This window comes from Eumetopias jubatus, unplaced genomic scaffold (assembly GCF_037043125.1).
Source record: "Eumetopias jubatus isolate StellerSeaLion01/CBP00866 unplaced genomic scaffold, mEumJub1_p1.0 scaffold_7, whole genome shotgun sequence".
Taxonomy (NCBI): Eukaryota; Metazoa; Chordata; class Mammalia; order Carnivora; family Otariidae; genus Eumetopias; species Eumetopias jubatus.
Genome location: NW_028274813.1, coordinates 26,432,946 through 26,448,151, shown reverse-complemented (window position 1 = coordinate 26,448,151; position 15,206 = coordinate 26,432,946). Strand labels below are relative to the sequence as shown.

At 48.3% G+C, this 15,206-nt stretch overlaps 1 protein-coding gene across 1 annotated transcript in view; it reads left to right on the top strand.

Annotated features, from left to right (window-relative positions):
- Positions 1 to 15,206, top strand: part of FLVCR2 (FLVCR choline and putative heme transporter 2) — a 51,767-nt gene that overhangs the window by 13,414 nt on the left and 23,147 nt on the right. Inside the window, exon 2 of the mRNA XM_028097679.2 lies at positions 15,039 to 15,180. Coding sequence (XP_027953480.2) covers positions 15,039 to 15,180 — 142 coding nt within the window. The remainder of the gene's footprint in view (positions 1 to 15,038; positions 15,181 to 15,206) is intronic.

The window sequence follows — 15,206 nt, the reverse complement described above, 5'->3', positions numbered from 1 at the left end:
GAGTGCCCAAGAGTTGCGTGACTGGGGAGGGTGGGCCATTCTGGGAAGTTTCCAGGCGGTATCATAATGGGACAAGTCCCACTTGAGAGCTACTCAACCTAAAAGCTATATATAGGTGCTGGGAGGTGGTGTTACTTTCCCAGCATGCAGTGATGACACCTGTTGTCTGTGATAAAGACTTTCAAGTATCTGGGGTGACACAGATACTGGGTCACCCCCTACCCCCACACATCAGTCCTTAGTCTCACAAAGCTAAGGTTCTATTGAAGGAGGTGGGCTGTCCAGGCCTCTTAGGTAGACACAGCTGCTTTCTACTGCTTGGTTCTTGATCTTTTTCCAGCAATGCTGTTAACAGGATGTCCTTTCCTTGACTTCAGCTCCCCCCCTCATCCCCAACATCAAACAGCCCGTGTGGATCGCAGGTTAAGGGTTGGAACCCCATCAAGGATGATAAAGAACCATATGGTTAATGTGACAGCTGGTGTTTCCTCTTCTTTGTTCTCTGTCTCCTGACTTCTATCCAGCACCATTCCTGAATTTAACCCAATGGAGCATCTTTCTCCTCTTGGTTCTGAAGGACTAAGGGCCTTTTTCTTTACTGAGTCATCCCGAGGTGGGAGGCCTTCCTGCAGGCTCTGGCTGTCCACCTCACTTATTCTGCTTTCTGACCTCATTCCAGGCATCTTTCCTCTTTTATGCTGTGCAAAAACATTAGCTCAGCTTCTCAGCGCCCCATGGTTCAAGATGAGGCCTTGCTTGGGCATGAGGGCCGATTAATAGCTGTGCCATCTATGTGCTGTAGGGGAGATGGGACGCAGGGCTGGGCTTTACTTGCTTGCCATCTTTTTGGAATTAGTGTGTCTCAGAACCTCGTAATGGAGCAGTGTTTGCTTTGGATCCTGCCTGATTCCTTCTCTAGAGAGGAGGTGAACACAAGTCCCTTTCGTTTCCGGGAGACTGCCTTATTGGACAGCTCTGCTGGCTCCCGGGGGGGGGGGGGGGGGTGGGGTGGGGTAGGGGGGTGGGGGAGTGGAGGGGGCGGGGCATGAAGGTGGAGCAAAGTTAGGAGTTGTTTCTTTTTTCTCCATTTTCCCCTCCTCCTCTCCCCTGGAAATTCCAGCTTTCTGCCCCAAATTACCGTGTTGGCATGGCTGGGTCTCCTCTGATGGCCCTGGAGGCAGCTCTCCGTACACGAGGCTATTTGTGGTGTCCATCTATTCCTAGAAGTGGGCAGGGCCCATTCCAATGGGCTGTTTGTTTGGGGTGGTGGCTGCCCCTGAAGCGATCTGTGCCTCCTCAGACCTTTGCCCTGGGCTTCCTGTTCAGTAGCTGGACATGTTTGTGGAACCACTCAATGAGCTCACTCAGAGGACCACTTCTCTCCTGAGGAGCTCGGCAGGAATATAGATCCCTCTCTATCCCACCAGCCCTGCCTAGGACACGTAGGGAAGACAACAGCGGAGAATTGTCTCTGACTTCTTTCGCTGAGGGCAATGGAGAGCCACTGTGAAGCGTGGGCCATGCACCTCCAGCTGCAGAACCCCCCCCGGGGGGGGGGCCGTGGGTTGTTAAAATGCAGATTCCTGGGCATCAGGGCAGATCCAAGGAATCAGCGTCTCTGAGTGGGGCTCAGGAATCTGTGTTTTTGATTCTCAGTCAGGGATTCTGATGCCCACTGAAGTTTGAGAACTCCTGGGGTGAAAGGCGTGGGGCCGGACCCTGCGCCGCTGTGTCCAGCTGGACACCTGCCCTCTTCGGGCACCGGCTTTGTGATCTGTCACAGGAAAGTCCGCCTCCCAGGGTTGCCACCACAGTGAAATGTGGTGAAATGTGAAAGCTCTTGAAATCAAGCCTCCATAGACGGTTACTGAGCCCACACCTGCCTTCTCCCTCCTTACCACACTCCTTGCGGCATCTTTAGATTTCAGGTCCTTTCCTTCATCGCTGCTGTCCCTGAAGTTTATGCCGGCAGATCCCCCTCCCCAGTGCCATAGGTGGGGGAACTGAAGCAGCCCCACCTGCGTCCAGTCTCTCAGCTGGTGAGAACGCCACCACCCTCCTACGGAGAGGTCAGCGCCCCCGCAAGACCTTGCTTGCAGTACACAGGCCAGGAGGCGCCACGCCTGGGGCACAGCAGCGACTGAGGATATTTGCATATGGGAAGATGGATGTCTGGTGCTCTGGCTTTCACACTTTAGCCGAGGGGCATTATCTTCTCATTGCCACGGGAAGATTCCAGAGCATTTTCTGTGATTATCATCTAATAACACATCAGCTGTGGCCTCAGGAGGAGGGGAGTGGGGGTGAGGGAAGAATGCGGCTTGACTCAACTCTCTTACTAAGCTTTTCCACCTTTTCAGTGTAACAAGGCCCCCGGAGAAAATCCCCTCCTCCTATATCCTCAGTTCCTGAACCCTTTGAAGCAGGTGGTCAGGAAGAGCAGCGGGTGGTTATAAAGCCTCTCTCTTCCGGGCGCTGCCTGAGGGGGGCAGGACCGGTACAGATCAGGGCTCTCGGGTTTCTGGAGCGACTTCCTCTAAGCCCTCACCACCCCCATGTCCTTAGTGTCACTGGAGTGTCACCATCCCGGTCCCAAGAAGACAATCTCAGCCCCTGGCCTGCTGTGTGGCCTTGAGGCAGGCATCTCAACAACCCTCGCTGTTTGTGGAGTAAGACTTCCCTCCTTGCTAGCGTTTGCTTCCCAGGCTGTTGTGGGGGGAGATGAAGTTGGGTTCCCAGAGCCCAGATCATTGGCTGGAGGTTTGTTTAGAGGGACTGAAGGAGACATTAACGCTCTCTCCTCCCAATGGACTGCCTTCGGATTCACTGTCCAGAAAGAACTTTGATAACAGATACCGGGTAAATATGTTAGCCATTTAATGATGACCCAAACACGTTCCTTAGTTATATAACAAACGCACTGCAAAGGATTCCATCAGGCCCTGGGTCATTTGGAGTCTCAGACCATGTCTTCCTGGGACATGAGCCTTGTGGCGGCTCATCGAGGTTCTGCGGGAAGAGAGCGGGGCCGGGAATGGGAGCATCAGGAGTCCCGATGTTTACTTCACTGCTCTGAATTCAGCAAGTTGCTTAGACTCAGGGGATAGGGAACACAGCATGCGCCTCATAGGGCAGTGTCATTTCACCTGGACTTTGGGCATCCTGCTACTGACCTCACTGGGTTGTCTTGCTGCTCAGATTATGTGTTGTGCAAACATAGGCTCTTAAGTGCCTTTAAGAAAAACCGACTCTGGACTTGCTCAATGACACTCAAGGAATAAAACTGCTTTCCTGTGCACAACTCCCATCCTATCTCCTTTGTGAAGTGCAATGTTGGAGTGCTCTTGGCTTGAGGACCACAGCCTCCATTTCTAGAGCTTGGCATTCTTGCCTTCAGAGCCAGCTCTTCGTTTCCAAATGAGCTCTGGTCATTCTGGCTGCAGGAGCCTGTCCCAGAGCTTCTGGGTTCTGGAGTATTTCTGCTAATTTGAGCCTCTTGAGCTGATCCATTCTGCCTGAGGAATCCTCAGAACATTCTGATTCCTTTTGATTCCCAGAAGGGGCTTTTGCCAACGGTCGGCACAAAGCAGCTTTTCCATCTCTATGTGCCTAGGATGTCTCCTTTCTTCAGTGGTAGCACAGCACAGAGCTGATTTGGTCCTCACTGTCAGGAGACAGGGCCCAGAGTGAGAAGCTTTCTTCTGAGGGCCTGGTGGTCTTGGCCTTACCACATTTCCCCCCAGGTCCCTTACAGTTAGTGGCAGTGATCAGTGGTGACAAATGGGGACTGGCGGGGTTTGGGCTGTCCTTGTGAAGACATTGCCTTTTCTCTCTCCAGTGTTCCTCCTTCTCAGGGAAGAGGGTACCCCATTATCTGCCCCAGGAATGGCTAGTCCTGTATTCTCATGCTGCTCCCCAAAAACCCATGGCCTTTCCTAGGGTGCCCCCACCCTGGGCCAGATCTCTGTCCCTTGCAAATAACCCACACAGGCCCCTGGCCATCCTCTCTGTCTTCTTGAATCCTGCTTGTTCTGGATTGCATTCCCTCTAGCCAGCCTCCCCACATCTCCCCAGTTGATAGCAGGTAATATGACAAATGGGAGCCAGTGAACGAGGCTCTCCTCCTTTTGGCCTGTCCATCTCAGGAAGGACAGCCTTGGGTTAGTGGCCACACACTGTGCTTCTAGAACTCAGTGCTCTTACCTCTATAGCCTGCTCTTGGGAGCTATGGTATTTTTTGAGACAGTGCAGCACAACCTTTATTTTTTTATTGCACAAATGTTTAGTGAGCATCTACTTTGTTCTAAGCAGCATTCTGAGTGCTAAGGGAGAAGCAGTGAATGGGAAAGAAGAGGTCCCTGCGTTCACATTTAAGGAAAGAGAGATGAAACTGAAAGGCAGCAACTAACGGAGTGACTAATGGTGGGAATATCAAGCCAAGTAGGAGGGGAGGCATCTTCAGAGCAGGGTATTAGGAAATACTCTTGTGTAAGTAGGTCCCTGAGTAACTCCCTAAATCATCGGGCCAGATCTGATGTTGCTGCCTCCTTGGGTCGGTGTGAGATACGGGTGGCTAATTGTTTTCCTCATGTGAGGCTTAGATTTCTTTCTCTTTCTAGATTTCTCCTCAGGATCACGAGGCAGGGTTAGTTAACTTGTGAAGTTGCCTTCCTAGGAAAAAGCTGCTTTGGACCCGCTCTGTTTCTGGAGGCACACCCTGTAGGAAGAGGAACTGGGTCTTCCATGGCAACCCACAAAACAATAATTCTTCCAGGGCCTGTCCCGTGAGTAATCACCTGGGTCTGAACTTCACCCCGAAAGTCAATAGGGGAGGGCTGTCACTCAGAAAGTCCAACCAGACTTAGAAGAAAATGTGGGAGGGGTAGGAGCATTTGTCATCATATGAACTCCTTTTAGGGATGACAGCATGTGACATCGCATGTGTTCTGGGCTGTTTACCACCATCTGTACCCAGGACAGTGGGACGCACCCGTTGGCTGCTGTGTGCGGGCGTCTGGGACAGAGTTGGTGCGAAGTGCCCAAGCACTTGAATAGAGCCATGCACATTGCCTACTTCCAGTGCGAAAAACTGGGAGAAAGCGAGGTCTGTGCTCCCCCACTCTGGCTGGCCTGGTGGTTCAAAAGATGCCCCCTTGTTTTTCCTCTTTAGCAACTGAGTCATGGGGAAGTTCTGTGAGCCTGTGGTCATTGGCCATCAGCGGTGTCAGCCGAGGGACCTTTGAGTGGTGAAGTCAGCAGTGACACGGGCCCTTAGTGGAAAGGGAGGCAGAGGAGGCTTCATGTCTGCTCTCACAGAGATCTAGACTGACCCTTTGCAGATGTCACCAGGAGGACAATTTCAAGAGGAACCCAAATCCCGTAAAGGAGGAGTGTGTATACCAAGAGCCTCCTGAGTTGATGACTGAAAGCAGGCACAGATATGGAGCTCAGCTAAAAAAAGAAATAAAGCTCTTTGTCAAAAAAAAGAAAAGAAAAGTTCCCTGTAGAACTCAGACCCTTCCCCTAAACTTAGCATCTTCTCTGTTTACAGCCTAGGGTACCTCTGCTCTTCAGTTACCTTGTACCCCCCAAAGATGAGGAGGAAACCCAGCACCAAGGCTGTAGGTCAAGATCACGTACATTAGATAGCTTATAAGCTTGGTGATGCGAGCTCTTTGTCTCCTCCCTTTCTTTTTAGTACAACCATTTGGTGCTCAATCAATACTGAGTGTAGCTTTGACGGTGGGAAGTCCCATATTCCAATGGCCTCCATGTCTGATCTTCAGAGCCCTAAATTTGAGGTCTTCTCTGTGTCATTCCATCTCACTTCTGCTTTCTTGTTGTGGTAAACTCTCAGAATATAGCCAATCGCTACTGTGCTCAACCTGTTAGCTGCAGGTACTTGAGTTAGGTCCCAGCTGCACAATTCTGAGTTATCTCTTTATTTAGAAGATATTTCCCAAGCACCATTGCTGCCCTTGGCATTGTGCTGGGCGCTGTGTGGGGCAGAGGGAAGAGTCACAAAGGCAATGTTAATCAACGACCCTCTCCTCAAGGTGCTAACCATCTATTTGGGGAGACACCACCACCCTATGTGGAAAAAAATCCCAAACTAAGCATCACATAAGAATAAGAAATCACATAGGATCTAAGTAGTAAACAAAATAGACTATGGCTGGAGGTACCTCTCATCTCCCGACAGCTAGACCTAGAGGGAGGTGCTTGATTTACAGAATGGATCATATAAGACTGGAGGAATTGTCAGGTGTTTGAAGGCACTCACTTCTGTGACATTCACCCTGCTTATTGGATTTGGAGTCAGCTAGCCATGGGTTTGAATCTCAGTCTTGCTATTAGAAGCTGAGTGTGACCTTGGGCAAATTAGACATGTCTTCTCATCTATAAAAACCAAGTTAGACGTGATGATGCCAACTTTAGAGGGTTGTCGTAGGGATTAATTGAAATAACACATGAAAAATCATTTAGCACACTGCCTAACACATAATAGGTGCTCGTTATGCATTAGTGCTCTTCCTCTTAGTCTAGTTAATAGCCAAGACCTGATCATTTAACCTAAGGGTTAGGGTACAGACTCTAGTACAGATGGCCTGAGTTTGAAGTCCAGCCTTATCACTTATTGTTATATGACCTTGGATAAACTGCTCAAATGTTACTTCCTCAAATTTTTTCCCCCCACTGAATGCTCAATTTTTTAAATTTTTTAAAAAGATTTTATTTATTTGACAGAGAGAGAGAGCACAAGGAGGCAGAGTGGCAGAGGGAGAGGGAGAAGCAGGCTCCCTGCTGAGCAGGGAGCTCAACGCAGGGCTCGATGCCAGGACCCCGGGATCATGACCTGAGCCGAAGGCAGCCGCTTAACTGACTGAGCCACCCAGGTGCCCCTGAATGCTCAGTTTTAAAACAGGGATTAAAAGATTGTGCTTGTATGTGTGTATGTGGCTTAGTAGTGCCATGGTGACTTGGGCACGGTGAGTTCTGCTATCAGCTGCTATTACTGTTTCTTCCCTAAGAAGCAGGCTATCCTAATTTCTGTACCTGCTGCTTCCTGCATTTCCCTAACCTCTTTTCCCCCAAAGGACTGAAGAAGTCCAACAGTGTCTAGGTAGTAGAAGCCCCCAGCAGAGTCACAGATTTGAGGACAGACCCTGTGAATGGGGTGGGAGCCCTGAGGAAGTCTTGAGTTGACTAGCTGTGACCACTGTGACCTTGCTTCCTAAGTTCTTAGAGACCTCAGCTTAGCTTTTTAAATCCATAAAACCCCTTTGGTGAGTGATTTCCTCCTAAATCAATGGGATTGTTTTTGTTTCTGAAGGTCCGCTACATCCTTAATCCTGATTTGGCCTTTTCAAAAGAAGCCAAAGGCTTGGGTTTGGGGATTTCAAAAATACAGTCATATGAGTCGGCTTTGCATGCACGTTATTGCTTACCATGGCATTTCCTAGGAGCTCCCTGGCGTTCCTAGGTGGCGGGGGGCTCACTCTCATAATTCAGCTGGTGTTCAGTTTCAGTGTTTCAGTGTCCCGGCACCCACCCCATTCTCCTTGCTTCTTTCTGGGGCATCCACAGACTCAATGCCGGGTCCAAAGGTGGCTTTCCTGCAGAGTGCCTTTACTCTGGCCTAGTACTTTATGTTTGGGACCCTGTTTACATCATTTTACCCAGATGTAGGTATAAACAGATGTCTAAGTGACATATTAGAATGTGCAAACGTGTGCTTCAATAGAACCATTTTTGTGGTGTTTAAAAGCCCACACCAGTACACACCGGGGATGGGCAGTGAGTGTTAAAGTCATCTCTGTGTGTTGTACATAATTCCCCACGTGTACGTGGTCTGGGAGACAAAGCTTTAGTGGTGGCCTCCCTGACAGTGGCCATGCTGTTGATGCCTAAGACACCCGTGTCAAACCATGCAGCCCCAGAAATGTGTGGGCATATTTAGGTATGGGATGGAAATTAGGATTACTTCATTTTTAGCACATTTTAGTGCCCATAAATTCTGCATGGACTTAAATGACCCTTTGTGTAGTAACATTTTCTGACATTTGTCTCTGTAGTTTAACTCTTTTTTTGAAAAGATTTTATTTATTTATTTGATAGCAAGAGAGAGAGAGAGATACAAGTAGGCAGGCAGGCAGAGGGAGAGGGAGAAGCAGGCCTCCTGTTGAGCAGGGAGCCCAACATGGGGCTGGATCCCAGGACCCCAGGATCATGACCTGAGCCGAAGGCAGATGCTTAATGACTGAGCCACCCAGGCACCCCTATGTAGTTTAACTTTTCCTCAACCGTGGTACTCTGTGAACCTTAGCTTCAGATTAATTTTTAGATTGTAAGATCATTGCTAGTGTACATAGAGATGTGTAGGTTCACACGTGCATCTCGTCACTCATGATATAAAAATACCCTTGTGGGGGTGGCTTCGTGCTGTGTGCTTTAAGATTGCTCACGTGGGTTGATGGGCTTTAAGTGTGTGAAAATCTAGATTGAACCCCAATGTATCTTTCACGTGGCTCTGATTTTAAAAGGGCCTTCAATCATGTTTTTTGTTTTGTTTGGCTTGGTTTGGTTTGGTTTGAAGTAGCAAACTTTCTCTGAGAACTCCGTCTGCATTTAAATTTCCAGCAACCTCTTTCCCCAGGTCCAGGCTCACAGCTAATCTGGAAGGGGAGTGATGTGTTCCTGATATGCCAGTTAGCTGAAGCCTATTCATTTAACACCCATTTATTGAGTGAGCCCCTGTTCTGTTTACCAGGCATCAGACTAGTGTCAGAAAAATGGCAGAACACCAAAGGGTTAGAGGAGTTTAGGGTAAGGAGATCTCTCTTCACGAGGACCATCCAAGAAAACCCAGTAAAGGAGCTGATGTTGAGATGGGCTCTGAAAGATTTTTAAAAGAGGGAGGCCTTTCCAAGCGAGGAAGCTGCTTGCATAAAGGTAGAAACTAGACCATGAAGAGACAGGGAATCGTGACTCGTCCCAGTCCAATCTGGCTGGAGTACCAGGGACACAGCAGGAAGTGGGCGGAGATGGGCCTGGAAAGGTAGTTGAAAGTAGGTGAAGAAAGCCAAGAACAGCAGGCTGAGGGGTTTGGACTTCCTTCCTCCCTCTGAGAGTGCTGACTCCTTGGAGGTCCCCCCGCAGGGGCTTTGTGGCCAGCGCGGCGCTGAGGAATGTGCACCTGAGTGCATGGTGCAGGGCGGTGGAGGAGATCTCACAGTCGCCCATTCAAAGTGGGCTCCAAGGAGGGCTTGGGAAGGTCGGGGACAGAGTGTGTGTGAGAGGCCAGGGTCAGGGCTGACTGAGAGAACTGAGAAAGAGCCAGAAGAAGGAAGGCGCTGGAGAGGGAAGACGAGGAGACCTGGGGAGGGTGGTTTGTCCCACTGCTCTAAACAGACCATGCCTCTGAGGCCTGGTAGCCTTCCGTGTCCACCATTACTGTGAGAGGGTGCAAGGGGAGAACCGCGCCTGCAGCACCCCCTCGGTGCAAAACTTCCATTCAAAGGAGCTCATTTAGACCCTAGAACAACCGCGAGAGCTAGATAGTATAACTAGATAATGGTATCTTCCTTTTGTGGATTAGGAAACAGGCACAAGGAGGTTAAATCCACTTCCCACAGTCAGACATGTAATAACGGGTAGAGCTGCGATTTGAACTCGGATCTCTCTGACTCCAGAGCCTGAGCCCCTAACCACTGTATTAGAGTGACGATGTCTTCTAGGACTGCTGAGGTGGAGAGGAGGAAAGGTGAGGGGTTTGTTTTTAAATGTACGCAGCTTAGGTGTGAATTCCTTGAGGAGCAAGGTGAGCCCATTAGGTCACATTTGAAGTAAGACTTCAAGCCCAGGGGCTCTGTGGCAGGGAAAGCTGTCCACCAAGTTAGGGGACATTTTTTACCCTTGGCGCCAGGGAGCCAGCTCCTGAGAGCCCTGAAATCCCAGAGACATGCCCGGCCCTGACGTGGTGACTGTGCCCAAGGGAAAGGAATGAGGCAATGGCCCAGGAATGGCCCAACCCTGGCATGGAGTGGGCTCATCTTTGTCCGAATGGCAGGTATGCCCTAGGGGAGGAGTGGGCAGAGGAGGGGGTTAGTGAGTGAGAACCTGTTTGCTGAGGTGGTTGCCTCCTATCAAGAAGAACAGCGTCCATCTTACCAATGCCCAGGGACAGGAGGATGAGGTGCCTGGGACCCTAGCAAAGGATGCAAATGGGGACCAGCGGTCTGTCTCTGTTCCATTAGGACCAAAGGCCTCACCGTGGTGTTAACACAGAGCTCTCTGCCTTTTGTGGAAGCCCCAGGGTCCTCATTTGATGGTCTGGGCATCTTCATGGCCACACAGCATTTAGGAAGGCAGCTATGTGCCATGGTTCTGACTCAGTGGTGACTTGGGGCTTTGTTGAATGTCCCATTGTGGTTGGTGATGGGGATAGTGTTTCTGTGGATCTTAGAGGCAACATAATACATGTGTTGTGCTGTGCAAGGGATTAAGCGTGAACATCTTACCCTCTTAGATGCAGCCCGATGGTTTTCTGGGTTTCTTTTTGCTCTGCCAAATGCATAGTAAGCAAGAATGACAAGTAACGCATTACACACCGAATGGCATTTTCCTGTTCCCCAAACCACTCAGGCAGCACTGATGTGTTTTTGACTGTGACATTTGCTCTGGAAGTACTCATGACCGCTGATGCTGCAACAGTGTTTAGATGTCACCCTTGGGTTTGCAGAAAGGGCAACAAGAAAATAGGATGTGAGCACTGAGTATCCCAGCCTGCCTTTTCATCGTTGTATTCATCACATTTTTGTTAAACGCCTTCTTTGGGGTGAAGTAAACCATAGTGATGAGACTCAACAGGCTCTGTATTCAGAACTACTGTGTGTTTAACCTCAAGCTCGGCTGCTTACCGCTGTGTGACCTGGGGCAAGTCACTTCACTTTTCTGCACGTCACTTTCATCGTCTGTAAAACTGGGACAATGTGACACCTACACCTCTCTTTCTGGGATTGTTTAGAGGATTGAGATCCTCCATGAAAAGCTCCATACATTTTACTGATTACTATTACATGCTAGGCTCTAGAGATAAATGTGAGCCCTGCCCTCCTGGAACTTACAATCTGGTTGGGGAGACAGATGTTAATTGAATAATCATGCAAGTATAAAACTACCTGTGTGCGGCTAACCTCAAATGAGACACCAGAGAAAGGTTCCGACCAAGTGTGGATTGAGCTCAGGCCTGAAGGATGTCTGCATTTCCTTGGTGAAATGGAGTAAGGAGGGCATTCTAGTCTGGTCAGAGGAAGCTGGTGCAAAATCCCTGTGGTCCTTGGGCATGAAGGTGCTGTGGACATTTTTTTTTTTTAAGATTTTATTTATTTATTTGAGAGAGAGAGAGCAAGAGAGCACGCACATGAGCACAAACAGACTCCCCGCTGAGCAGGAAGCCTGAGGTGGGGCTCCATCCCAGGACCCTGGGATCATGACCTGAGCCGAGTCAAAGGCAGACACTTAACTGACTGAGCCACCCAGGTGCCCCACTTTGGACATTTGAAAGATCGAAAGAAAGCCAGTGTGGCAGGGTCTCAGGGAGCAAATAGTTGACCAGGGCCAGATGACCCCTGGTGCAGAACTTTGTGGGTATGTTTAGGTTTTTACCTAATTTAAAAGCAAGGGGAAGTCACTGCAGGGTTTTAGTAGAGGAAGGACACAATCCAGTCACATTTTGCAAATATCACTGGCTGCAGAGTGGAAAATGTCTGGGAGCAGAGCCGCATGGAAGCCGTTAGGACACCCATGCCCAAAACTGTCACCCAAGCTCCCTTGATGGGTGATAAGGATAGCCCTACATATGAAAATATAGGTACTCAGGACGAATCCCAGACCTGTAAGGATCACAGTGGGGTCGGGGCTGGTGACCTTTTCAGGCAATGTTGGGAAATCCTGCTGTGGGTTCTGTCGAAATGACGAGAACCTAATTCCACTTTAAAAACAATTTTTAAAGAATAAGTTTCTGAAGAGTGAAGACTGGACTGGTTTGACTGTGTATTGTGTATTTTGCCCGTGACTAATATTTTGTTGAGGATGATAAAACTAGGACAAATGCTAGCACATAAACCAAGTCAAACCAGTTAGCGATGATTTTTAATCATTTTCATTCGTGGCCTGGGTCTCGTTTTTGTGAGCGGCACAGGAAAGTTGCGGGCACCACCCTCCTGGGGCAGCATTCTTCCATCTCTTTGAGTTAATCTTGTACTGACTTGGGCTGCCGGTCTCTGATTTTTACCCTTGAAGTGTCCTAGAAAATTCACGACAGAATTTGAATGGGTGAGAATATAGGCTTCCGTGTTGACTAGTGTCATATCAACATTTCACGGGAGCTCAGGTTCTGGAGTCAGAATTGGCTTAGGAGGGCCAGCTCTTCTGCCAGCTGCCTGTGTGGCCTTAGGCAGGCTGTGGACCATCAGAGTTTCTCATTTTTGTCTTTGTTGTGAAGTTTCTTGGATTAAATGAAAAAGATAAGTGCTATTAAGTACCCAGTACATAGTAGGTGCTCAAGAAATAGCCAGCCATCCTGCCTTCTCCCCTGTAAACACTTTTTCCCCTTACCCCTCTGAATCCAATGTGGTTTGTAGAAAGAACACGGACCCTCATGGGCAGACCTGTGTGATATTTCCAGCTTTGTGTAGATAAGGTTTTTCCACCAGTGTTCATCCATTCATCTGTCCAACTAGCCAACATGACTGAGCACCTGCCAGGGGACAGACCGAAGAACTGGGAGCTGAGTAGAGCTGTAAACTCTCACTGAACACAGCTCTCAAGAAGTGGGAACAAATATGTCTTGAAAAACCAAAGAGGCAGCAGCTGACAGTCCAGTCCCTATGTTTTTGTTTTCCACACTGACCACAGAAGTAACTCCGAAGTCAATTTCCTTCTGAAGAAAGGGTACTGTGAGGCAGTGTTGCTGTCTGACCAGGTCACTGCAGGTCCCTACAGGTGACTGCTATGGCCTGCTGGCTGGAGAAGTCTTCAGTGCTGGAGGTGGGGTGGAATAGCACTCACTCAGGCCTAGTGTGTAGACAGAGAATGGAGTGCAATCTCTGAGGGATCAGGCATGTAGTGAAGAATCAGCTGAGAGGACTTACTTCTCAAGGCGGAAGATTACTGGGAATTAGGTTATCCTGTATCAAGGTCCTTTGGGGAATCACAGAGTCTTGGATGGTATCCCGTATCTTCCTTCATTCTTGCAAAAGGGACCGTTCGGGGTTCTGTTTAACACCTAGATCTCCAATACTGAAGTACGTAGGAGGCCAGATAGAACCTGCAGGGGGCCCTGTTTTCCAACTGTGCCCCTTGGTTTTATGGCTGGTTTTAACCCCTGAAAGTCTTAGAGACCAGCACTTAAGCTAGACTTAACTCTGGCAAATCGTTGTGACCAAGGATCAGATAAGACTCCAAGGACATGAAATAAGAATCTTCTCTTCTGGAGAAGCCTGCTCACTTGGCCCTTTCTCAGGGCTCTTAGCCCTGGAGAGACTTGTCAGGCCCAGTGAAGGAGGCCCTGGCCTGAGAAGCTAGGAGATCTGTTTTCTCATCTCAACTCTGCTAGAACTCCTGTGACCATGAGTGACTCACTTCTAGAGCTTAACTTCATTTAGCCTCCACTTGACCCTCTAATAATCAGGTTGCACAGATGATGACAAAGGAACTTTCAAAACAATAACATCCTATGATTTCAACCCATAAATATCCCCATTTGTGTTATCTTTTTGTGTTATCTTTTGTATCTGTTTTGAAGTCCCTGCCCCAACTAGATTATAAAGTTCCTTGAAAGCAGGAATCATGCCATCTCCATCTTGGTACATTGGTAAAATATCTAGCAGTGTACTTTTCACATAGTAGATGCTTTAAAGATCTGTTTGATTTATTGATTATATATTGGCAAATTTGGAAGAACCTTACACTGAGCCTATCGATGATGACTTTTGCGACTGTTCCAGAGCTGAGAACCACCATCCCTAGTGGCTGTAATTGACAGGCTGGAAAAGCAATCAAGGTGGTCAACAGATAGGCAGCCAGTGAACGACGCTGTTATAGTGTGGCATGAAAGCAACTTGCCCTCTACCTGCAGTTCCTTTCAAGTACAGTACAGGAAAAGTGGCACATTAAGACAAAGGATTTACTCATCTTCCTTCACTTTGGGAATCTGAGCCTTGCCTGAGTTCTCAGGCTGTTTTCCGATTTCTGCCTTGGTATATATGCGTTGCAGAAGGGCTTTCGGGAGTTATGTCACAGTAAGCCATTACCAAATCGAGGCATTTCTGACCTTGGAAACACCCAAGTCACGTTATCTGTCAGGTCACTGGAGTTTGAACTCTGAGGCAGGTATGAGATGTTTTAATTCGTTGGCGTGTGCGTGTGCATGTTTATAGCCAGTTTTCATGTCCCCGTGTCCTGTGCGTGTACATTTACGTGGTGGCATGTGACTTCACACTATAGATGCTTTGTAAATTATGTTATTTACACAGTGAACTTACGTTTTCACATTTGTGAGTGGGGTAACAACTTTAGGCTTTCATCTACTGAATGCAAGTTCTTGGGGTTGTAGGGTGTAGGATTTTTCCGTCAGCCGGTCTCTTAGCTTCAGGTTAACGGATTCAGTGACATGAAAAATTCAGTGAAAAAAAGTTCAACGTTGTTTTATTCTACTATAGAGATATGGAAGTATGGGAACCATTGTTCATTAGTCTGCAGCTAGAGAAGAGCCAGCCTGCATTGAGAACCCCAACTATAATATTTTTCAGTAGGTATTGATAGTTAGGGTGGTCAGGGATGTGTTGTCAATAAAAAGAGTTGTCAATGAAAAGAAAGAGCTCTCTGGTATTTTGAGAGGGGGAAAAAAATCCCTGTTTGGGTTTTAAAGAGGACTGGGAGCTAGGGTTTATGTTTCTTATCAGGAGTCTCTTTAAATTTATTCTGTCGATTCTTGGCCATTGGAAACTGTGATTGATTGTCTCTGTCTTCTATAGCTTGGAATTGCAATTGGGTTCTTGGTCCCTCCTGTTTTGGTACCCAACATCGAAGACCGGGACAAGCTTGCCTACCACATCAGCATCATGTTTTACATAATAGCAGGCGTGGCTACTCTGCTTTTCATCCTTGTCATCATCGGTAAGGTCATTAGTAGACTGATGGGG